Source organism: Dendrobates tinctorius, unplaced genomic scaffold (assembly GCF_039654945.1).
Source record: "Dendrobates tinctorius isolate UK_male_01 unplaced genomic scaffold, ASM3965494v1 ptg000158l, whole genome shotgun sequence".
Lineage (NCBI taxonomy): Eukaryota > Metazoa > Chordata > Amphibia > Anura > Dendrobatidae > Dendrobates > Dendrobates tinctorius.
In genome coordinates this window covers 21425686-21451040 of record NW_027361825.1, presented here as the reverse complement: position 1 = coordinate 21451040, position 25355 = coordinate 21425686, and the positions used below count along the sequence as shown (strand labels likewise).

The 25355-nt window shown below is 44.4% G+C and overlaps 1 protein-coding gene across 3 annotated transcripts in view; it reads right to left on the bottom strand.

Annotated features, from left to right (window-relative positions):
• Window positions 1-21826: 21826 nt before the first annotated feature.
• The window catches only part of CAPN12 (calpain 12), a 104192-nt gene continuing 100663 nt past the window's right edge, over window positions 21827-25355 (bottom strand). For 2 of the 3 annotated variants that reach the window (XM_073549056.1, XM_073549055.1), the window contains one exon: window positions 23120-24379. In XM_073549056.1, the coding sequence (XP_073405157.1) occupies window positions 24186-24379 (194 nt within the window). In that variant the 3' untranslated portion in view covers window positions 23120-24185. The other variant, XM_073549057.1, reaches the window with a different exon arrangement.

Here is a 25355-nt window from a genome sequence, read left to right as displayed (position 1 = left end):
TATACTGAAGGGTGGCTTTATTATACTCTATGAGGGGGCTACATTATATTCTATGGGAGGCTGCATTATACTATATGAGGAGGGCTACATTGTATTATATGGAGGGGCTACATTATACTGTATAAGAGGGCTGCATTATATTCTGTGGGGGGTTACCATATATTCGATGGAGGGGCTGCATTATATTCTATGGGGGTTACATTATATTGTATGGCGGGGCTCCATTATTCTCTGAGGTGGCTGCATTATACTCTGTGGGGTAGCTGCATTATACTCCGTGGGGTGGCTGCATTATACTATATGTGGACTGCATTATACTGTATCTAGGACTATGGTGAATATATTATACTATTTGAAGAACTATGGGGTGCATTATACTGTGGGAAGTGAATTGTAATACATGGATGACTATGGCGGTGCATTATACTATATGGAGCACTACGAGGAGTGTATTATACTATATGGAGGACTGAGCAGTGTATATTAATATATGGAAGACTATAAGGAGTGTATTATACTATATGGAGTACTAAGCAGTGTATTTTAATATATGGAGGACTATGAGGAGTGTATCTAATATATACTTACCTTGCAATGTCTTCACATCCTGTTCTGCCCAGATGTCTCCGGATCCCAGAATTCCAAGCAGCGGAAGTTCACTGACCGTCATATTGGGACACCCAAGTGATGGGTGTCTCTATATGGAAACTGCTGGTGGTACCAGCCTCTTGCGCGGTACCACCAGCGGAACACCGTCGCACCACACACACACACACTGCATACGCCATACACACCACACACACACAAACACACACGGTATATGCTGTACGCACCACACACACACACACACACACTGTATATGCCGTACGCACCAAACACTCACTCTGTATGGGTGCCACCAGCGGAACACCGTCACGAACATGCCGCCGCCGGGATCAGCCGAATGATTCACTCACTGCTGCCATCTTTGTACAGGAGGAGCACATGCTCAGTTTTAATGTGAGGCGAAGACAGCAGATGGGGGAGAGAGAAAGTGCACAGGGGTGAAAGAGAGAGAGCACAGGGGGGATACAGCTCATATGGGACAGCACATGAAGGAAGACCACAGCACAGGAAGGAGAAAGACAGCAGACAAGGGGGATAGCACATGGGGTAGAGAGACGTCAAAGAAAAGAGCACAGACGGGAGAAGTCAGCACATGGGGAAAGAGAGAGTGAATAGGCGGGTGAGCACATGGGGGGGAGAGATTCTCAACGCTGCAAAGCTTGCCCCCATCGTGACATTACCGCCCTCCCGATGCTATAGCATCGAGCCTCCATCTAGTTATACTAGATGGAGGACTATGGGAAGTGTATAATACTATCAGGAGGACTGTATATTAATATATGGAGGACTATAGGGAGTGTATTATTCTATATGGAGGACTATGGAGAGTGTATTATACTATTTGGAGGACTATGGGGCATGTTATGTTATATGGAGGACTATGGGGTGTGCATTTTACAATATGGAGGATTGTGGTGCATATTATAATATATGGAGGGCTATGGGGTGTATTATGCCAAACAAGCAAAATGCTGCATATTCATCGAGTGATTGGATTGCTTATGCCGGAACAAAAATCATTGTTCTCAGCAGCACATCGCCGGAGTAAACTGTAGCTATGCTGCTGATAACATGATACTGTATGGGGACAGATTGATCTAATAGTGATTGTTTGATTCCCTTCATTCTTTCTAAGCTTGTGTAAAGAGGCCGGGAAACAAGCGAACTACTTCAATATTGGTGATCACACTCGTTTAGCGGCCTGAACACAGCACAAGTAAATGCAACAGCAATGTTTCTGTGTGATGTGCAATATGTTAGCATTTGGGGCCCCATTTTAAACTTTTGCCTAGGGCTCCACTTTGCCAAAAATCAGCCCTGCTTGTCCCATAAGATATAGACCCTATTGATAAGTGATCAGCTCCAAAGTCTCTTCCAAATGGAGTCCTTTATATCAGAGTCCAGACCCACCAGTACGGGGTGTAGTTGTATTGGCAATCGCACCTTGGCTCCAGATCACTTGGTACTTTTTATTTTCTTTTGGCTTCTTGAGAGCAAAGTTAACTAACTTTGTATGTCATGTCCCACGACTTGGGAAATCATTTAATATTTGCATTACTTGTGTTGTATCCTTGTTGCTAGGCAGAAGTTTGCCTTTCCCTGTATTTTGTCCCAACTCTCTCCCTGTAGTCCTGTGATGTATGTTTGTTCCCTCCTTTATTCTCCATTTTGTGATCGTCCCTCCATCTGTATGCATCCTGTTACATTTCCTCTGAAGAATATTCCTTTTTACCTGCTGCTTTCATCATAATACAAGAATTTCAGTTAAAGCATCCCTCTTTTCCTGGAGTCTTCTTACATGAGATCGTGGCTGAGTTAAGCTGTCTGATTAATCGGTATGAACGTGAGTACAGGTCGATACGGAAGGGGCCCAGAAAGAGAGGTCTATCCAGGCACCATACGTTCTACATATCCATGAGTCAGAACAGTAAAAAGGAATAACCTGCCTTCAGAGACAGTAACTCAAGGTCTGTGCTGAATCTCAGTGGAAAAGGACATTTTCCAGATAGACTGTAACCCAGCTCCAGCCAGACCCCAGCGTGCATAGAAGCCACACACTGCAGCTGAACAGAGAGGAATATAACTCCCATCATTACACAGGACCCTGCAGCTGCTCCTGCATTAGATACAAAGTATCAACTCTGTGCAGAGTCTGTGTATTTCCTGTTGCTGAACAGTGAGAAGTATAACCCTCATCATCCACTCTTCCTGCCTGCAATCTAATCATGTCTGAAGCAAGGAATACAATGTCCCTACCAGACTTACAAGCACAGGAAAGAGACCCAGACCCCCATCCACCATCTAGCGAAAGGGGAAAACGTACAGTCAAACCCACATGGAAAGTCATGGAGAATTTAGAGACTGCAAAATGTGAATTATATAGTGATGTGTCTTCAGTATGGAAGAAAGTGCTGAGTCATATAGACACTGCATCAAGGCCTGCTTCTCATGAGTTACCGCCAGAGGGAGTTCTAGAACAATTATGCACAGCATACCAAATGTACATGCAAAAGAGTGACCAATATATTATTCTCCTGAAGAAACTGAATCTCCCAGAGACTTTAAACGAATTGCAAGGTTTCCAGCAGCTTAATTCTGAAAGAGACTGCACTGTACGTGACATTAAAGCCAAGATAGAGGCTAGAATCGCACGGACACCAGATGCATCAACTCGCTCATCCAAATCGTGTAAGCACTCAAAACGTTCATCTAGGTCAAGTTCATCAAAATATTCTACTCTCACTGAGCAGCTTATAAGAGCACGTGCTAAGGCTGAAACTACTAAGGTACAAGCTGCCTTTGCACAAAAGAGAGCAGAAATGGATGCAGCTGCTGCACAAAAGAGAGCAGAAATGGATGCAGCTGCTGCACAAAAGAGAGCAGAAATGGATGCAGCTGCTGCACAAAAGAGAGCAGAGATGGATGCTGAAGCGGCACGCATGGGAGCTCTAGAGAAGGAATGTGAGCATGCAAAAGCCATGGCAGAATTAAAGGTACTCGAGCAGGCTGTCAGTGGGAGTCAAAGAGACAGCGTCAGTTTGTGTGAAATGGAGGCAGAAGACCCTATTGAACGCACAAGAGACTACGTGCTAAGCCAAGATGGCGAACCGCAGATCATCACTAACACTCCTGATGGTGTTGACGCTTCTCCAGAGCACCAGGATGCCGATCCACTTACAGAATCCTGCATTCAAGGTCAGTACAATGCTCCCAAACTTGAACTTCCTTCATATTCCAGTATGCGCCAAAACCCTGCATCTCACCAAACTCCACAGGCTAATACCTACATGCAACCCAATATGCCGGCAGGTCATTATACCCTCGACAACCACACAGTGCCACCTCCGCAGGTAGCAGAAACTATACCCACCAAACCAGTTGCTGGACTAAGTGCATATGCCACTCCATACTTCCCCATGTTTCAAGGCCAAGACGTCTCCACCCCTATGTACAACACCGCTCAGCCTACAATTGTGCATCCTAAGTCAGAAAGAACAGACATGTCTGACTTCGCAAGGTACATGATTCGTCGTGAACTTACTAAAACCGATCTCACAAGGTTCGACGACCAACCTGAAAATTACAGAGGTTGGAAAAGTGCCTTTAGAACCGTAACTAGTGACCTCGGCATCACTGCTGCGGAAGAGCTGGACCTGCTGATCAGATGGTTAGGACCACAATCCACAGAGCGTGTCAAGAGACTCAGGTCTGTACATATCAGTAATCCAACGGCTGGTCTCATGGCTGCATGGGAAAGACTAGAGAGAAACTTTGGCAGTCCAGAAGCCATAGAGGATGCACTGTTCAAGCGACTACAGAGTTTTCCAAAGATATCCAGCAAGGACAGTTCAAAGTTCCTAGAGCTCAGTGACCTGCTGTTAGAGCTCCAGCTGGCCAAGGCAGACACCCACCTACCTGGCCTTAGCTACCTGGACACTGCTCGTGGAGTAAACCCCATTATCTCCAAGCTACCATACAATGTACAAGAGAAGTGGACTGCAATAGGGTCAAAATACAAGAAAGACCATCAAGTGTCATTTCCTCCGTTCTCCTACTTCTGTGAGTTTATAAAAGACATTGCAGAGCGTAAGAACGACCCAAGCTTTTCCTACGGAGAATCCAGTGGCCCAGCTTCACCTAATTCTAAATACGTGAGCACACGCTCGAATGACAGAAACCGCAGGGGTCCAGTGTCAGTGAAGAAGACGGATATTCTTCCCTTACCAACATCAGCTCCAGGCAAGAGCAACAAGGGTGAAAAGATAGAGAACCCAAATCGTGAGTGTCCCATCCACAAGAAGCCACATCCCTTAAAAAAGTGCATCGGCTTCAGGAAGAAACCGCTCCAAGAACGCAAGGAACTTCTAAAGAAGTTCGGGGTATGCTACAGATGTTGTGCTTCTACTCAACACTTTGCTAAAGACTGTAAAACTACAATTAAGTGTATGGAGTGTGACAGTGAGGATCACGTACAAGCACTCCACCCATACCGTCCTGACTCTACACGTACTCCTTCCCCCACCACGAGCCATGACGGGGAGGACGCAGCTCAAACTGCAAGTCATACCACAATATCTTCTTCATGCACAGAAGTCTGCGGAGAAGGTCTCTGGGACAAGTCCTGTGCGAAAATTTGCCTGGTGAACGTATATCCCAACGGTCACCCAGAGAAAGCCGTGAAGGTGTACGTCCTCTTGGATGATCAGAGCAACCGATCACTTGCAAGGTCAGAACTCTTTGATATGTTTAACTTAAAGGGAAATGCTTACCCTTACACCTTAGGTACCTGCAGCGGTGTTACAGAGGTCTCTGGGAGAAGGGCCAGTGGTCTCATAGCGACATCCCTTGACAACACCGTGGAGATAACCTTACCTACACTTGTCGAGTGCAACCAGATTCCATCCAATCGAGAAGAGATCCCAACGCCAGAGGCTGCTCTTCATCACCCACATCTCAAGGGGATAGCAAACAAGATACCAGCCCTCAACAACAGCGCAGATATCCTGATTCTGCTTGGCAGAGACATTCTCCGGCTGCACAAGGTACGTCAGCAAATTAACGGACCACACGACGCACCATTTGCCCAACGCTTTGATCTAGGCTGGGTAATTATAGGCGATGTTTGCATACACAAGATGAAGAGACCTAGTAACATCTCCTCTTACAAAACACACATCTTGCCAAATGGTCGCAGCACTCATTTTCAGCCATGCCCACATCATTACTGGGTGAAAGAGAAAGTGAGCAACACCAAGAGGCAACAGGAATCCTTCAACAACACGAACACGCTCCAGCCCTGGGACGAAAACCTCGGGTCAACAGTGTTCGATTCCACAAGTGAAGACAACGAATTCATAAAGGTTATGAATAAAGAATTTGTTCAAGATGACTCCAACAGTTGGGTAGCTCCTTTACCCTTTCGTTTCCCAAGAGCGAGATTGCCAAACAACCTGCAGCAAGCAACTGCAAGGTTCTCATCCTTAAAACGTACCCTAAAGAGGAAACCAGAGATGGAGAAGCATTTCATTGACTTTATGCAGAACATATTTGACAGAGATCATGCTGAACCTGAGCCACCACTGATGGAAGGAGAAGAATGTTGGTACCTTCCATCCTTTGGTGTCTATCACCCTCACAAGCCTAACTAGATCAGAGTGGTGTTTGACTCCAGTGCTCAGTATGAAGGCCTCTCTCTCAACAACCTGCTATTAACTGGACCCAACCTGAACAACAGCCTCCTTGGACTATTGATCCGCTTCAGACAAGAACCTGTTGCTATAATGGCCGACATTCAGCAGATGTTTCATTGCTTCATCATGAAGGAAGACAGCAGAAACTATCTTAGGTTCCTATGGCACAAAGACAACAATGTCAACAATCAAGTCATAGACTACCGGATGAAGGTCCATGTCTTCGGCAACAGTCCTTCACCTGCTGTGGCGATCTACGGACTGAGACGGACAGCCCAGGAAGGTGAGAGAGAGTACGGATCCGATGCTCGTCAATTCGTAGAGAAGAACTTCTACGTAGACGACGGGCTCAAGTCCTTGCCCACAAGTGAAGAGGCAATTGACCTACTCTCCAGGACACAGGAAATGCTATCCACATCAAACCTCAGACTCCACAAGATCATCTCTAACAGTCAAGAAGTAATGAGCGCGTTTCCATCTGAGGACCATGCCACGAACCTAAAGGACCTCAACCTAGGTTCTGATGTTCCTCCCACACAGCGCAGTCTTGGTCTACTGTGGGATATCAAACAGGACACCTTCACCTTCCAAGTGTCGCCCTGTGACAAACCCTTTACCAAACGAGGAGTCCTATCTGTCATAAACAGCATCTACGATCCTCTCGGGTTTGTAGCATCCATCTCTATTCAAGGCAAGATACTGTTAAGACAGCTCACTGCCGAGAACACTGATTGGGACACCCCGCTTCTGACTCAGAAACAGCAAAGGTGGGAGACATGGAAGAAGTCCTTGAAGTTCTTAGAGCAACTCCAAGTCCCATGTTGTTATTCTCCAATGATTCTTACCCCAGCTACACTTCTTACACAGAAGATTGGAGCTGCTACAGTTCCTCCCGGGAATTTCGATAACAAGGACATTTACAAACGTCAGTGGAAGCAAGTACAACACATAGCCAACGTGTTTTGGCACCGTTGGAAGACCGAATACTTGCACCTGCTTCAAAACCGTCACAAATGGCAGACACCCAGTCCCAATCTCCAAGAAGGAGACCTTGTTCTCTTAAAAGACAAAGAGGCTCATCGTAACGACTGGTCAATGGGTCTTATCACCAAGGTCATGCCCAGCGAGGACGGAAAGACTCGTAAGACAGAAGTTAAGGTGACAAAAGGGGGTTCTACCCAAACCTTCCTCCGTTCGGTCACCGATCTCGTGCTGCTACTGCCAAAGGAGGACGTCACATGAACTGAACATTGCTCCTGGACATTGCTCACGGCGGGGAGCATTCCTCCTCTTTCCCCAGTTTTATTGAACATTGACATTTTCCATTGGATTGAACTTTGAACATTGCCATTGGATTGCTGGGTTGGTGGAAGAGTTTGCATGTTTGCGGCTTCCCCAATCCGAAGATGGGTTTAATAGACTTAGACTTATCTTCCGGTGTGATCTACGGGTCAACAACAACGAGTTGGACTTTAAAAATGTTTGATGTTTATTACTGCATGCATGTTTTTCTTTTCTCTTGTTTTTCAGGTTCGAACGACTTCGAAGAATTAAGGACATCGTGAAATCCAAGGATTTCAGATGGGGAGTGTCATGTCCCACGACTTGGGAAATCATTTAATATTTGCATTACTTGTGTTGTATCCTTGTTGCTAGGCAGAAGTTTGCCTTTCCCTGTATTTTGTCCCAACTCTCTCCCTGTAGTCCTGTGATGTATGTTTGTTCCCTCCCTTATTCTCCATTTTGTGATCGTCCCTCCATCTGTATGCATCCTGTTACATTTCCTCTGAAGAATATTCCTTTTTACCTGCTGCTTTCATCATAATACAAGAATTTCAGTTAAAGCATCCCTCTTTTCCTGGAGTCTTCTTACATGAGATCGTGGCTGAGTTAAGCTGTCTGATTAATCGGTATGAACGTGAGTACAGGTCGATACGGAAGGGGCCCAGAAAGAGAGGTCTATCCAGGCACCATACGTTCTACATATCCATGAGTCAGAATATTGTACATAATATTCATTATAATCTTTCTATCCATTTGCCGTTGCAGAGCAAATGTAAGTTCCTTATCTGATACAAATTGGTAAAAAAGAGCTCCTCTGCTCTCCCTCTGCCTTCTGTCAGTGTTAGAGATAGCAGGGATGTTGCTGAGGTGAACACAGATCTGCACAACATGGAGAGATTTGAGAAAGTCTTTCAGGGAGGACAAAGAAAACAAGGTGTAGATGTAAAGAAGTGTAAATAAGTTGAGGATAGAAGCTGTGCTGATATTTGAACTAATGAAGATAGCAATACACTAGAAACACAAAGACTACACCCAGCCTTTATTACCGGGAGGAACACACAGTGATCACATCCATCCTATATTATTGTGAGAAGCACACATAGATCACTTCCAGCCTATATTGCAGGGAGATGCATACAGAGATCACATTCAGCCTATATTACTGAGAAAAGCACACATGGATTACATTCAGCCTACATTACCGGAAGAAGCACGCATAGATCACATCCAGTCTATGTTACAGGGAGAAGCAAACAGAGATCACATCCAGCCTATATTACTGGGAGGAACACACATAGATCACATCTAGCATATATTACCAGGAAAAGCACACATGGATCACATTCAGCCTATTTTACCAGAAGAAACACACATATATCATGTCCAGCCTATATTACCGGTAGTACTGGGAGAGACAAACAGAACACATCCAGCATATATTACCAGAAGAGACACATACAGATCACATCCAGCCTATGTTACAGGGAGAAGCATACAGAAATCGCATCCAGACTATCACCATGAGAACACACATAGATCACATCCAGCCTATATTATCATGAGAAGCACACATAGATTACATCCAGACTATATTGCTGGGAGAGACACACACAGATCACTTTCAGGCTATATTACTGGGAGAGACACACACAGATCACCACATCCAGCCTACATTACTAGGAAAGACACACACAGATCACATCCAGCCTATATTACTGGGAGAAGCACACATAGATCACATGCAGCCTATATTACCGGGAGAGACACACATAGATCATATCCAGCCTATATTACCGTGAGAGACACAGATCACTTCCATCCTATATTACTGAAAGTGACACACACACACACACAGATCACTTCCAGCCTATATTACCGAGAGAGACACACACAGATTACTTCCAGCCTATATTACCGGGAGAGACACACACAGATCATTTCCAGCCTATATTACCGGGAGAGACACACACAGATCACTTCCATCCTATATTACTGGGAGAGACACACACAGATCATTTCCATCCTATATTACCGGGAGAGACACCGACAGATCACTTCCAGCCTATATTACTAGCAGAGACACACACAGATCACTTCCAGCCTATATTACGGAAGTGACGCACACAGATCACTTCCAGCCTATATTACTGAGAGAGACACACACAGATCACTTCCAGCCTATATTACCGGGAGAGACACACACAGATCACTTCCAGCCTATATTACAGAAGTGACGCACACAGATCACTTCCAGCCTATATTACAGAAGTGACGCACACAGATCACTTCCAGCCTATATTAAAGAGAGAGACACACACAGATCACTTCCAGCCTATATTATCGGGAGAGACACACACAGATCACTTCCAGCCTATATTACCGGGAGAGACACATACAGATCACTTCCATCCTATATTACTGAGAGAGACACACACAGATCACTTCCAGCCTATATTACTGAGAGAGACACACACAGATCATTTTCAGCTTATATTACTGGGAGAGACACACACAGATCACTTCCAGCCTATATTACTAGCAGAGACACTCCCACAAGAGAAAAATCTGAAACTTGGATCAGGATGCAAATTGCATGTTTGAAAATAAACAAAGGAATTAAGTTACAGACTGAAATATATTGCAATCATATGAATTAAAGGTAACCAACATGCATAGAAATATTTTTTTTTCTATATCAAAGGTGTCTCTAGCCTTTAAATAGTGAATAAGCCTAGTAGAGCGGACCCACGTCTTTTACCAGAGCAAAAAGCACTTAGAATGAGGTCCTCTCTCGCTGGAAGACCCGGCCCCTCTCACTATTACTTTGCTTTTGAATAGACACCAGGTAATGCTTCCTTTTCCCTACAGCATTTGTAGGGTAATAATATTAAATGGACAATCCCTAGTGGTTGGATAAAACTATCCCAGTATAAAACTGATTAGGCTGAGTGGACGTCCAGCAATATGTAACTGTGGGTTCTCCAGCAGGTAATGGCCCATCATGGCGGCTCCCACATGCCATTTCTATGTTTCAGGACCCACAATGGAAGGGTTATCCTAACCGATACTACATCTGCAGCCTACCTTATCTACATCCACGGTGTACATCAATGCATTTTATTGTTACCTTTTATTGGACATTTCAGGCTGGGGCGAGGCAGATTGTTGTGTTCTTCAATGGGATCAATGAAAAGAAATCCAGAGAAATCTCTGCCCCTTCCTGACTACATTATCTCACATTATGTCTCAGCTTGTTAGAACATCTGGAAACGTTTACATTCATGGGGATGTGTGATATTAATATTAGCCTCAGACTCCAGTCATTTCCATCAACTACTTTACTTTTTATTTTTTTTATTAAACAAAGTAAAGTTTATTGAGGAGCTATAAAGTGTACCTTCCATTACGAATATAGCAAATTAACAAGTTTTGATGTCCAATAAATACTTAGTACAGGGTGGGCCATGTATATGGATACACCTAAATAAAATGGGAATGGTTGGTGATATGAACTTCCTGTTTGTGGCACATTAGTATATGGGAGGGGGAAAACTTTTCAAGATGGGTGATGACCATGGCGACCATTTTGAAGTCGGCCATTTTCTTTGTTTACAGCCATTAACATGTCATAGAGGTTAACACGTGAGGAGCGGATAGAAATTGTGTTGATGTCTGGTGAACGCAGTACCCGGGTCATTGCAGCAGATTTCAATGCAAGACACCCTACACAAGAAAACTATCACCATTCCCACTTTATTTAGGTGTATCCATATAAATGGCCACCCAAAAAAGTTTGCCTCATCACTGAACATAATGTTCTGTGTAAACTGAGGGTCCTGTTCCAATTTTTGTTTTGCCCATTCTGCACATTCAGCGCGCCGATCTGGGTCACCCTCGATGAGATGCTGCAGCAGCTGGATTTTGCAAGGGTTCCATTTGTAAGTAGCTAATATCCGCCGAAGGGATGTTCGACTGATGCCAGATTCGCGCGCTGAATTTAGTTCTAGTCCTCTCTTTCTTTCTGAAGAGACAATTTGCATATTTCCTAGAGGATCATTGTGTCTTAAAAGTCTCCTCACCTTGGCATGTCAGGCTTGACATGTCATTCTCTGCAAGGAGAAGTACAGTAGGAGTGTGACCTTGCTGTGGTGTTAAGGGAGCGCCATATAAATGTGAGCCTTAACCCCTTACCTACAATTGACGTAATATTCCGTCCATGTGACCATGGACCTAATTACCATGGACGGAATATTACGTCATCGCGATCAGCGGCGCCCACGTGGTGAGCGCCGCTGATCGCGGCCGAGTGTCAGCTAATTATCATAGCTGACACCCGGCACAATGTGTCAGGGGCGGTCACGGACCGCCCCCGACACGTTAACCCCTTGCACACCGCGATCAAAAGCGATCACGGTGTACCGGGGGTTAAAGGGAAGCATCGGCAGGGAGGGGGCTCCCTCCGTGCTTCCCTGAGCCCCCCACGGCAGCGCAATGTGCAGCGCTGCTGCGGGGGGCTCCTTTCCTCCAGGCCCCCGAATCCAAGATGGCGACGGGGGCCTTCGGGGGCCTGAGGAAGCTGGCTTCCTCAGTGCCTGCAAAGCGCAGGCATGAGGAAGCCTTCAGCAGTGCCTGTGTCAGATCGCTGATCTGTCACAGTGATCTGTGATGTGACAGATCAGCGATCTGTCACAGGACAAAAAAAAGTGTTAAAAATAATTTAAAAAAAATCGCTAAATAAATTAGTAAAAAAAAGAAAAAATATTCCCCAATAAATTCATTTTTTCAAAATAAAAAAAACAAAAACAATAAAAGTACACATATTTGGTATCGCCGCGTCCGTAATGACCTGCCCTATAAAACTGTCCCATTAGTTAACCCCTTTAGTGAACCCCTTAAAAAATAAAAATAAAAAACGAAGCAAAAAATAATGATTTATTATCATACCACCGAACAAAAAGTGCAATAACGTGCGATCAAAAAGACGCATATAAATATGCATGGTACCGCTGAAAACGTCATCTTGTCCCGCAAAAAACGAGCCACCATACAGCATCATCCGCAAAAAAATAAAAAAGTTATAGCTCACAGAATAAAGCGATACAAAAATAATTATTTTTTATATAAAATTGTTTTCATTGCAAAAAACCGACAAAACATAAAAAAACGACCTAAATGAGGTATCGCTGTAACCGTACTGACCCGAAGAATAAAAACGCGTTATCAATTTTACCGCACGCGGAACGGTGTAAACGCACCCCCCCAAAAGAAATTCATGAAACGCTGGTTTTTGTTCATTCTGCGCCCCAAAAATCGGAATAAAAAGCGATCAAAAAATGTCACGTGCCCGAAAATGGTACCAATAAAAACGTCAACTCGTCCCGCAAAAAATAAGACCTCACATGACTCGGTGGGTCAAAATACGGAAAAATTATAGCTCACAATATGTGGTGATGGAAAAACTATTTTTACAATAAAAAGCGTCTTTTAGCGTGCGACAGCCGCCAAACATAAAAACCGCCATAAATCGTAAATCAAACCCCCCGTTATCACCCCCTTAGTTAGGGAAAAATAATAAAACTAAAAGAAAATGTATTTATTTCCATTTTCCCGCTAGGGTTAGGGTTAGGGTAGGGCTAGGGTTAGGGCTAGGGTTAGGGCTAGGGTTAGTTAGGGTTAGGGTTAGGGTTAGGGCTAGGGTTAGGGCTAGGGCTCAGATTAGGGTTAGGGGTGTGTTGAGGTTAGGGTTGGAGTTATAATTGGGGGTTTCCACTGTTTGGGCACATCAGGTGCTCTCCAAAGGCAACATGGCGTCTGATCTCAATTCCAGCCAATTCTGCGTTGAAAAAGTCAAATGGTGCTCCTTCCCTTCCAAGCTCTGCCATGTGCCCAAAGAGTGTTTTACCCCCACATGTAGGGTATCAGCCTACTCAGGACAAATTACAAAACAACTTTTGGGGTCCAATTTCTCCTGTTACCCTTAGGAAAATAAAAAATTGGGGGCAAAAATATAATTTTGCGGAAAAAAATGTTTTTTTTTATTTTCACGCCCAGGCGTTATAAACTTCTGTGAAGCACTTGGGGGTTCAAAGTGCTCTCCACACTAGATAAGCTCCGTGGGGGGTCTAGTTTCCAAAATGGGGTCACTTGTGGGGGGTTTCCACTGTTTAGGTACATCAGGGGCTCTCCAAACGCACATGACACCCGCAGACCAATCCATCAAAGTCTGCATTCCAAAACATCACTACTTCCCTTCCGAGCCCCGACGTGTGCCCATACAGTAGTTTTCTCCCACATATGAGGTATCAGCGTACTCAGGACAAATTGGACAACAACTTTTGTGGTCCAATTTCTCCTGTTACCCTTGGGAAAATAAAAAAATGGGGACTAAAAGATCATGTTTGTGGAAAAAATACGATTTTTTTATTTTCACGCCCGGACGTTATAAACTTCAGTGAAGCACTGGGGGGTTCAAAGTGCTCACCACACATCTAGATAAGTTCCTTGGGGGGTCTAGTTTCCAAAATGGTGTCATTTGTGGGGGGTTTCTACTGTTTTGGTACATCAGGGGCTTTCCTAACGCGACATGGTGTCTGATCTCAATTCCAGCCAAAAACGTCAAATGGCGCTGCTTCCCTTCCGAGCTCTGCCATGTGCCCAAATAGTGGTTTACACCCACATGTGGGGTATCAGCGTACTCAGGATAAATTGCACAATATCTTTTAGGGTCCTGTTACTTTTGGAAAAATAAGAATTGAGGGTGAAAAGATCATTTTTGTGGAAAAAATATGATTTTTTAATTGTACTGCTGTACGTTATAAACTTCTGTGAAGCCCTTGGGGGTTCAAAGTTCTTACCACACATCTAGATAAGTTCCTTGGGGGGTCTAGATTCCAAAATGGTGTCATTTGTGGGGGGTTTCCACTGTTTTGGTACATCAGGGGTTTTCCAATCGCGACATGGTGTCCGATCTCAATTCTAGCCAAAAACGTCAAATGGCGCTGCTTCCCTTCCGAGCTCTGCTATGCGCCCAAATAGTCATTTACACCCACATATGGGGTATCAGCGTACTCAGGACAAATTGCACAATAACTTTTAGGGTCCTGTTACCCTTGGAAAAATAAAAATTGGGGGTGAAAAGATCATTTTTGTGGAAAAAATATGATTTTTTAATTGTACCGCTGTACGTTATAAACTTCTGTGAAGCCCTTGTGGGTTCAAAGTTCTCACCACATATCTAGATAAGTTCCTTGGGGGGTCTAGTTTCCAAAATGGGGTCACTTGGGGGGTTTCCACTGTTTAGGTACATCAGGGGCTCTCCAAACGCGACATGGCGTCCGATCTGAATTCCAGCCAATTTTGCATTGAAAAAGTCAAACAGCGCTCCTTCCCTACTGAGGTCTGCCATGCGCCGAAACAGTGGTTCCCCCCCACATATCAGGTATCAGCGTACTCAGGACAAATTGCACAATAACTTTTGCAGTCCAATTTCTCCTGTTACCCTTGGTAAAATAAAGAAAATTGAACCTGAAGTATTTTTTTTGTGAAAAAAAGTTAAATGTTCATTTTTTTTTTAATATTCAAAAAATTCCTGTGACGCACCTAAAGGGTTAATAAACTTCTTGAATGTGGTTTTAAGCACCTTAAGGGGTGCAGTTTTTAGAATGGTGTCACTTTTGGGTATTTTCTATCATATAGACCCCTCAAAGTGGCTTCAAATGTGAAGTGGTCCCTAAAAATAAAATGGTGTTGCAAAAATGAGAAATCGCTGGTCAATTTTTAACCCTTATAACTTCCTAACAAAAAAAAATTTTGGTTCCAAAATTGTGCTGATGTAAAGTAAACATGTGGGAAATGTTATGTATTAAGTTTTTTGTGTGCCGTATCGCTGTGATTTAAGGGCATAAAAATTCAAAGTTGGAAAATTGCGAAATTTTCAAAATTTTCGCCAAATTTCCGTTTTTTTCACAAATAAACGCAAGTTATTTGAATGCAATTTTACCACTACCATGAAGTACAATATGTCACGAGAAAACAATGTCAGAATCACCAGGATCCATGAAAGAGTTCCAGAGTTATGACCTCATAAAGGTACAGTGGTCAGAATTGTAAAAATTGGCCCGGGAGTTAACGTGCAAACCACCCTTGGTAGTGAAGGGGTTAAGTCAATGACAATATTTTTCAGGGACGAAGGGGCATCCATATCGATGGTGGAGCTCAACATTTGAGTTTGATCCCTATTCTTGTCCCAGACACAAATAAAGTCCCCAAACCAGATCACCAACGGAGTGTTATGGCAGCTGTAGCATCAATGCTTTGTGTGCATCCTCAGGAGTATAAGGAGGGGGAATGTATATCCCTAATAGACTAATAGGAGATATAAATATACTGTGCTGTGTATAAATGTGTAGCTGCCTCTTTTACGCTTTCGAGGTCATGTAGTGTGACATTTAGGGCTCATACTCACTTGGGAGAGACTCGCACGATTCTGGTGCGAGTCTCTCACATGAAAACCTGGCACTGCCGCCGGGACTGGGACCAGAGCGTGCAGCTGCATAGAAATACATGTAGCCGCACGCTCCGGTCCGAGTGCCGGCGGCAGTGCCAGGTTTTCATGTGAGAGACTCGCACCAGAATCGTGCGAGTCTCTCCCAAGTGAGTATGAGCCCTGAGGCTATGTGCACACGCTGCACTTTTTGCTGCGGATCCGCTGCGGTTTTGACCGCTGCGGATCTGCAGCAGTTCTGCAGACAGTGTACAGGAGCATGTTATCCTATGTGATTTACATTCTGCTGTGCACATGCTGCAGATGTTTAACTGCGGAAAAGCTGCGGTTTTGAATCCGCAGAAAGAAATGACATGTCACTTCTTTTCTGCGGATTCTCCTGCGGTTTACCATCTCCTCCATTGTAGACATGATAAACCGCAGGAAAAACTGCAGGTCATTTTACCTGTGGTTTTACCTGCGGTTCCGCAGATAAAAGTCTGCAGACCAATCCGCAGCGTATGCACTTAGCCTAAGAGAGCATGTACCAAGGAGAGAATACATGGAATACTTTAGGCTGTGGGCACACGTAGCGTTTTTGAAGCAGAATATTCCTGAGCGGAAACGCACACCCTCTTTCCGGGAAACCGCATGCGTTTTATGAAGCGCTTTTGTAAGCGTTTTTGACGCTTTTGTGAAGCGTTTTTGCATGCGTTTTCCTATGCGTTTTTGCAATACAATTGTATGTATGCGAAAACGCGTGCGTTTCCGCAAAATTAATGAACATGCCGCGTTTTTTTCCGCTTAGCTTTTCCGCAGCAGAAAAAAATGCACCATTAGCACAACATGTGCGGATTCCATTATGTTTCCATGGGATGCTTTTCTTGAGCGCTTCTGCAGCAGAAACGCGCGTCTAAAAGCGCTGCGGAAACGCTTAAAAACGCTACGTGGGCACACAGCCTTTCCGCAGCGCTTTTAGGCTATGGGCCCACGTAGTGATTTAATCCGGACAATGAAAACCGGACTCCTTCCCAGAAATCGCGCGTTTTTTTCCGCGCGATTTCACCACAATTTTACCGCGATTTTCATGTGCGATATTCAAGTACTTTCCAAGCGATTTGATTGACGTCTCGCCCTGCCATCCCGGGCCTCAGTGTTCCCAGCGATGCCTTGCGAGACCTGTGATGACGTAGTCTCGCGTTGCTATAGCGATCTCGCGAGACCACGTCATCACAGGACCTTCCCGCAAGGCATTACTGGGAACGCTGAGGCCGGGAATGCAGCGCGGGACGCCGGAAGGTAAATATACTCCGATTTTTTTATTTTTTATTCTTTTTTTTACAGGGGTATGGTACCCAGGGCCTGGAGGACAGTCTCCTCTCCTCCACACCGTGGGTACCAACCGCACATGAGACGCTTAACTTCCCGCATGGTGGGCATAGCCACATGCGGGAAGTAAGCGATACTCATGCATTCCTATGGGTGCGGAATTGCGGCAATTCTTTGCGATTCCACACAAAAGAATGATCATGCTGCGATTTTTTCCGCGATGCGATTCCGCCGCGGAAAAATCACAGCATTAGCACAGCATGTGCGGAATACCATAGGAATGCATGGGGGGGCGTTCTGTACACGATTTTTAAATGTTTTCGCAGCGTTTTCGCACTGAAAATCGCGGCAAAAACGCTTAAAAATCGCATCGTGGGCACACAGCCTTAGTCAAGCGATTCTGCTGCAGAAACGCTTAAGAAAAGCATCCAATTGATTTTTAATGAAAAAGGCACATGTTGTGCCAATGATGCGTTTTTAACCGCTGCGGAAATGCTTAGCAGAAAAAAACGCAGCATTTCATTAATTTTGCGGAATCGCATGCGATTCCGCATACCATCAATTGTATTTGCAAAAACGCTTAGGAAAACGCATGCAAAAACGCTTGACAAACGCTCACAAAAGCGCATCAAAAAACGCATGCGTTTTCCAGGAGCAGGGTGTGCGATTCTGCTCAGGTTTATTCTACTTTAGAATCGCTACGTGGGCACATAGCCTCAATAAGCTTTTTCTTATATAAATAAAGGAGCACATTCACAGGCTCCCCCTAGTGTCTATTTCTGCACATTGCATGATATGGACTACATTTTTTTGTGCCAAAGCACTGGTAATACATTCCTGCTCACTTCAAGGGTTTTCTGGCTTTATTTAACTAAAGATTAAGCCATGTATGATATACTTAATACTTATCACAGCTGAGAGATTTCTTCTGTTGCATCTATGTCATCTGTGCAAATGGCTGTTCTGATCGTTTTCTGAAACTTACACTTTATGGAGAAAAGTATTGAGATGTCTTAATCACTGAATTCAGGGTATTCATTGGACACCATTTCCCCCAGTGTACAACATCCAGCCCCACTCCAGTGTATAATATCCGGCTTCATTGCACCTTGGTGTATAACATCCGGCACCTCGCAGTAGCTCCCAATGTACAACTTCCTGCCATGGTGGACACAGACAGAAAAGGGCCCCTGTGCAAGAACAATATATGGGTCCCTGGCAGTCTCCATAATGTACAATTTCCATTTCCAGTTTTGGAAGTGGAAAGGCTATGAAAAATGAGGATGATTGACCTCATGGAGATCAACATCCGGCACTGCGGAGACACCATCACGTGTTTCTCAACGCAGTGATTCTAGAGCATTGCCCCCATCCCTTATGGGAAATATGTAAAACATGCAAAAACAGAAGCCGCGGAGACACCATCACATGTTTCTCAACGCAAGCAATGACTAGCCAGGTCTTTCACCGGGAAGGAACAACCACGGGAAGGGCAGTCTCCAATGAAGGAAACCACCTATGCCAAAACATGGTATCCATCCACAGACAGCTGTTTCGGGGTATTTGCCCCTCATCAGTGTGGAGTAGGAAACTGGCTAGTAGGAGCAATGCCTAGTAAAAGACTGTGAAAAATTAGTCTTCCACTAGGCATTGCTCCTACTAGCCAGTTTCCTACTCCACACTGATGAGGGGCAATACCCCGAAACAGCTGTCTGTGGATGGATACCATGTTTTGGCATAGGTGGTTTCCTTCATTGGAGACTGCCCTTCCCGTGGTTGTTCCTTCCCGGCGTAAGACCTGGCTAGTCATTGCTTGCGTTGCGAAACATGTGATGGTGTCTCCGCGGCTTCTGTTTTTGCATGTTTTACATATTTCCCATAAGGGATGGGGGCAATGCTCTAGAATCACTGCGTTGAGAAACACGTGATGGTATCTCCGCAGTGCATGATGTTGATCTCCATGAGGTCAATCATCCTCATTTTTCATAGTCTTCCACTAGGCATTGCTCCTACTAGCCAGTTTCCTACTCCACACTGATGAGGGGCAAATACCCCGAAACAGCTGTCTGTGGATGGATACCATGTTTTGGCATAGGTGGTTTTCTTCATTGGAGACTGCCCTTCCCGTGGTTGTTCCTTCCCGGTGAAAGACCTGGCTAGTCATTGCTTGCGTTGAGAAATATGTGATGGTGTCTCCGCGGCTTCTGTTTTTGCATGTTTTACATATTTCCCATAAGGGATGGGGGCAATGCTCTAGAATCACTGCGTTGAGAAACACGTGATGGTGTCTCCGCAGTGCATGATGTTGATCTCCATGAGGTCAATCATCCTCATTTTTCATAGTCTTCCACTAGGCATTGCTCCTACTAGCCAGTTTCCTACTCCACATTGATGAGGGGCAAATACCCCGAAACAGCTGTCTGTGGATGGATACCATGTTTTGGCATAGGTGGTTTCCTTCATTGGAGACTGCCCTTCCCGTGGTTGTTCCTTCCCGGTGAAAGACCTGGCTAGTCATTGCTTGCGTTGAGAAACATGTGATGGTGTCTCCGCGGCTTCTGTTTTTGCATGTTTTACATATTTCCCATAAGGGATGGGGGCAATGCTCTAGAATCGCTGCGTTGAGAAACACGTGATGGTGTCTCCGCAGTGCATGATGTTGATCTCCATGAGGTCAATCATCCTCATTTTTCATAGTCTTCCACTAGGCATTGCTCCTACTAGCCAGTTTCCTACTCCACACTGATGAGGGGCAAATACCCCGAAACAGCTGTCTGTGGATGGATACCATGTTTTGGCATAGGTGGTTTCCTTCATTGGAGACTGCCCTTCCCGTGGTTGTTCCTTCCCGGTGAAAGACCTGGCTAGTCATTGCTTGCATTGAGAAACATGTGATGGTGTCTCCGCGGCTTCTGTTTTTGCATGTTTGGAAGTGGAAAGGGGCCCACATTATCTCTTGGAACCCTGTGCGGTTGCACAGGTTTCACCAATGTTATGTCCACCCTTGACATCTGGACCCACCCCAGTGCATAATATCAGGCCTCATTGCCCCCTCATATATAACATCCGGCCCCTTTCCCCCCCGTTGTATAACATCCGCCTCCCCTCGGTGTGTAACATCCAGCCCCTCACCCCCATAGTATATAACATCCAGCCCCTTGCCCCCACGGTGTATATAATCCGGTAACTCACCCCCCGAATGTATAATATCTGGCCCGTTAACACCCCCGGTGTATATCCTCCAGCCCCCCACCATACCATCTCCATTTACTAACATATGACAGAACGGCCGGTGGTATAGAGATCACAGATACCAGCAGGGTCCTGTAATAGGTGCCACCAGGGTAACAAGTCCATTCATGATATTTCTTACTCCGAAATCTTCCCCCATCACCTGTGAGTGATATTACTGAGAAGTGGAAGGAACTGCAGCAACTCAGCCACGAAGTGGAGACCCCGTAACATTACAGATTGGGGGGCCAAGTGCTGAAGGTCAGAGGGGACTAAAGTCACTAATGATCTGCAGACCCCATGACTGCAGAGTCCAGACCTCCTCTATTATAACATCAGAACAAATGACCAAGCAGCTGGATGCAGCCTTACATCACCAAGCACAATGCCAAGCGTCGGATGGAGTGGTGTAAAGCTGCCACAGGACACTGGAGGAAACATGTTATCTGAAGTGAACGCAGTTCTCTATCTTTTGTCTGATGGAGGAGTCTGGGTTTGGTGACACCAGGAGAACGTTACCCCTGACTGCATTGTGTCGGCTGTACAGTTTGGTGGAGGGTAATACTAGGGCCTGTTATCAGGGGGCGGCCTAAGCCCTTTCATTCCAGTGAAGGGAAATCTTAAAGGGGTGGTCTGAAACCAAAGGTGAAGGTACTTTAAGAATCCTGCTTCTTCCCCGATTTCGGATCAAGTACACAGAAAGTGAAAGAAAGATTGTACATGCTGGATTTCAACTTTTAAGATGATTTTTGCTGTCAAAAGAAAAGCAGAGGTGTTCAGCCACCGGTTGCAAAACCACAACTCCCAGCATGCCCTGGCAGGCAGGGGACATGCTGGGAGTTGTGATTTTGCAAAACTTGTAGAGCCGCAGGCTGGAGCCCACTGCTTTAGTTACACAATACAGATTTCTAAATGAACATTAGTAATGAAAGCTGCCGGTTCCTCCCGGGAATTCAGTATTGAAACCATGGACTGAACCTCCGTGGATCCTTTTAGCGCGTGAAGCGGTTTTCTTTCTCCGTTTTGGCTCCCACTAATGAGCGCAGTGATTTACTGTTCCTTTTAACCTTCCTCTGTAAACAAATCCGCAGAAGTGTTTACATCATTACCAGCAACATCCATATTGTGCTTCTCCATAAACTCGCGATACTCGTACAAAAATATTTTGTCACTTTGTCTTCTAAAAAAAGACACAATTAAGCCGTGATTTATTGGGAGATTTTTTTTTTTTACAGATTCCATCTTGTGGCAGCTGCAAGATATTGCAGAACGGCGATGAAGATCATTCATGAAATCAGATATGTATGTAAAAGAATAAATAGGGGAATGTGAATGAAATGCCGGTTATGAGGTAGGATTGCTTCCAAAGCCAAGGTCTTCCATCTTCCTAAGGTTGTCCCATAAACAAGATATCACCTCTTCACAGGATGAATGATTGCTGGGGGTCTGATCACTTAGACCACCTGCGTTCACAAGAGAGTGGCTCCAAAGTCCTCCGAGTGGATTGAGCGGTTGTGAGCATGTGCGACCACTCTCATTCACTGTCTACAGGAGTGGTGGTCGCACATGCTCACTACTGCACCAGTCACAATTGGACACTGTGACCCCCTAACTCGTGATTAGTTGGGTCTTAGAAGCCATAAACATTTATCATCTAACCTGTGGACAGGTAATATATATTTTTAATAAGAGGAAGCCCTTTAATTCTCCTTTGGAAGGTGGTCTTCCATACTATGTCAGTGGTGGGATATGGAGGTCAAACTCAGACTTCTGAGGTCTGTCTGATTAATTCATCTAGTTGTTTCGTCTCAGTGTTTCCCATCAGCTGAATACGGCCAGTAGCAGCCACTGTTGAGAAAAAAATAAAAAAATAAAAAATAAAAAAAATAAATATATATATATATATATATATATAAAACATGTGCTCTTGCTTACTAAAGGGGAGATGTACTAGGTTAAATGCATCAAAATTCTGCTACGAAAATCTGAGGTAGATGCCTTGAATCACATTTATTTTAGATTTTTTTTAATTTCCCATTTGAAATGAATCAATATCTGCCAAAATTGCACAAAAATTTCGATGAAAAATATGAGCTCAAAAGAAGCCAACCAATAGGTCATGTAAAGTTACTTAACATTTTGATACATTTTGTGCATCATCAGACTGAATAGTCTAGCTTCTTATGTGTAATTATTAGAAAGGATTAATAAGTCTGCCCCTCTGAGTCAATCATATCTTTCCGATTCTGTTTATACTTCATATATAAATACACAGAGAATCTGCAGCTTCATCCCCCTCCTCCCAGGCTTTTTACTTCCACAGTGTAACAATACATGTAGGTCGCATAGTTACGTCAGCAACGTGGGAAAAATGGGTTAAGGAAGTGTTTATTACACAATTTATTTTTACTATCTCTGTGGATACGAACCTGACGATAGTTTAGAGTCACTTCACCAGAACCAAAGGGGTCAGCAGCCTGGAATTTTTCTGCAGAAATTTAAGAAAATCATAGTTTATTGAACTTCTAGAAATGCATCAGCTATTAGTTACAGATCCAAATGTAGTAATATATGCAGGTGCAGAGACCCCTCCATCACCCTCTGAAGGAGCAGAGCCTTAGGGAAGTGAGGTTGGCTAAAGACGGGCTCATAAAAAGTGTATCTGACCATCTGTAGAGAAACGCAATACTTGGTGGAGCATTAAGCTCTACCTTAGTGGTGGATTCAAGAATAAAAATTGTATCGCTAAAAGGGAATCTGTCAACAGGTTCTTGCTATTTAGTCTTAGAGTAGAATACTGTAGGGGTAAAAACCCTGATTCCAGGGATATGTCACTTTCTTAGCAGTTTGCTGTCATTTCAATACAATCAATGTTTTATCAGCAAGCGGTTATCACTGCAAGACTAGGTGTCATGTGTCAGGCAGTATAACCCCTCCCCCACCACTGATTGGCAGCTTGCTGACAATGTACACAGAAAGCATCCAATCAGGGAATTGGGCGGGGTTACACACAACTCAGCATTCAGAGCACTGCTACATCTACAGCAACAAAAACAGTGATTTTATCAAAACTACACCAAACAGTCCAGTAAGTGATGGATCATTGGTATCCGGTTCTCAGACCTCACATCATGCTTCTCTCAGATTTCATAATAAAAACCTACTGAGAGATTACCCTTAAAGGACTGTTAAAAAAAAGCAAATTATCTCTTATCATTAGGATAGCGGACAACTAGCTGATCGACTGATCGCTGGGGGTACAACCATAAGATCAGGCCTCTGGAAACTTAACAACACGGCCTCATCCTGCATATAGTGGGGGTCGGACCCCCAAATATCAACAAATTTTCCCCTTTCTATTTTTGGGGGGAGGGGGGGATAATTCTTTAACCCGTACACAGAGATAATGTAGTAAAGAAACCGGTACCAAAATACGCCATAAAATTTTGATCGAGAGGTGACAATTTGCAGATGGCGTAAGGTTAAAGCCCCCCGGTTGGGATTTCACATGGGATGGGGGTTAGTGGGTGCAGTATCATGGCTTTGCAATGTAATGTGGTCATTTAAGACAAACTGGGAGCTGAGCCCTGATCTGTACCATGAGCACAATAGTCAGCATTGTTATGATGAATTAACAGTGTTTCAGTAAAATATAACCTGTATGTGCCAAATTCCTTAAACAAGATGTAACAGTTCCTGCGTTTCCATCCTAGGGGATAGAATTTCATTCTCTTCTGTTCTACGGCGGAGATGGCGGCTGAAAAAAAAACAGCAGTAGAACAGCTGCTGCTCACTCGCAACGTGGACATTTACAGCGGAGACACTGCTGAAAACTACAATAAATTCACCAATGAAAGTCACAAAAACTGGAGAAATGGAAATGTATAATGGAATCAGCCCGGCAACGATCCCCAGGGTCGGCTAGGAGAGAAAAGAGAAGACGTCGCAGCGAAGACTACGGTAACAAGGTGAAGAAGGCAAGAGTCTCTACGATGAAAAAATCTGATTAATACAGCTATAGAAGATAGAGGAGAAGAAAAATCTTAATAGTAGGGCTGGATCCAGATGTACGTGCAGTACCAAAAAAAAGGCCGGCCTCCATTCATGCCAAGCGGAGTGCATATTTTTCCAGGCTCCCCCAAGCCTGGTGATTCCATGCCAGGTGCTAATGCAGGTTTTGCAAAATTTTTGAAAGAAATCAAAGCTCTTCAACTAAGCTTTGTAATATATGGTTAATGTGAAGGCTGCCCAGTTTAAGCCCTGACTAGTGATGAGCGAGCGTGCTTGGATAAGGTGTTATCTGAGCATGCTCGGATGCTAACACAGTAGCTTCAGGGTGCTCGAATACTATTTTTTAGCCATGTCCCATGGCTGTTTGACAGCTGTTTTTGGTTGTTCAGACTAGTTCTTGATGTGCCGTCAGTTTTCTGTTATTTGTTTGACAGATGCAATACATGCAGGGATTGTTGTTTGTTAGGCAATCCCCGCATGTGTTGCAGCTGTTGAACAGTCGCGAGACATGCAGCCGCAGGGACTAGAACATAGTATTCGGGCACGCTGAAGATACTCTATTAGCACCCAACAATGCTCAGATAACTCCTTATCCCAGCACATTCGATCAGCACTAGTCCTAACAAGTCGCTTAGGCCCATCTTTTTCACTATTCCGTCAATATTGAAGGGCAAGTCATAATGATTGCTGGGTTTTCTTTAAAATCATATTAGTGGAATTCA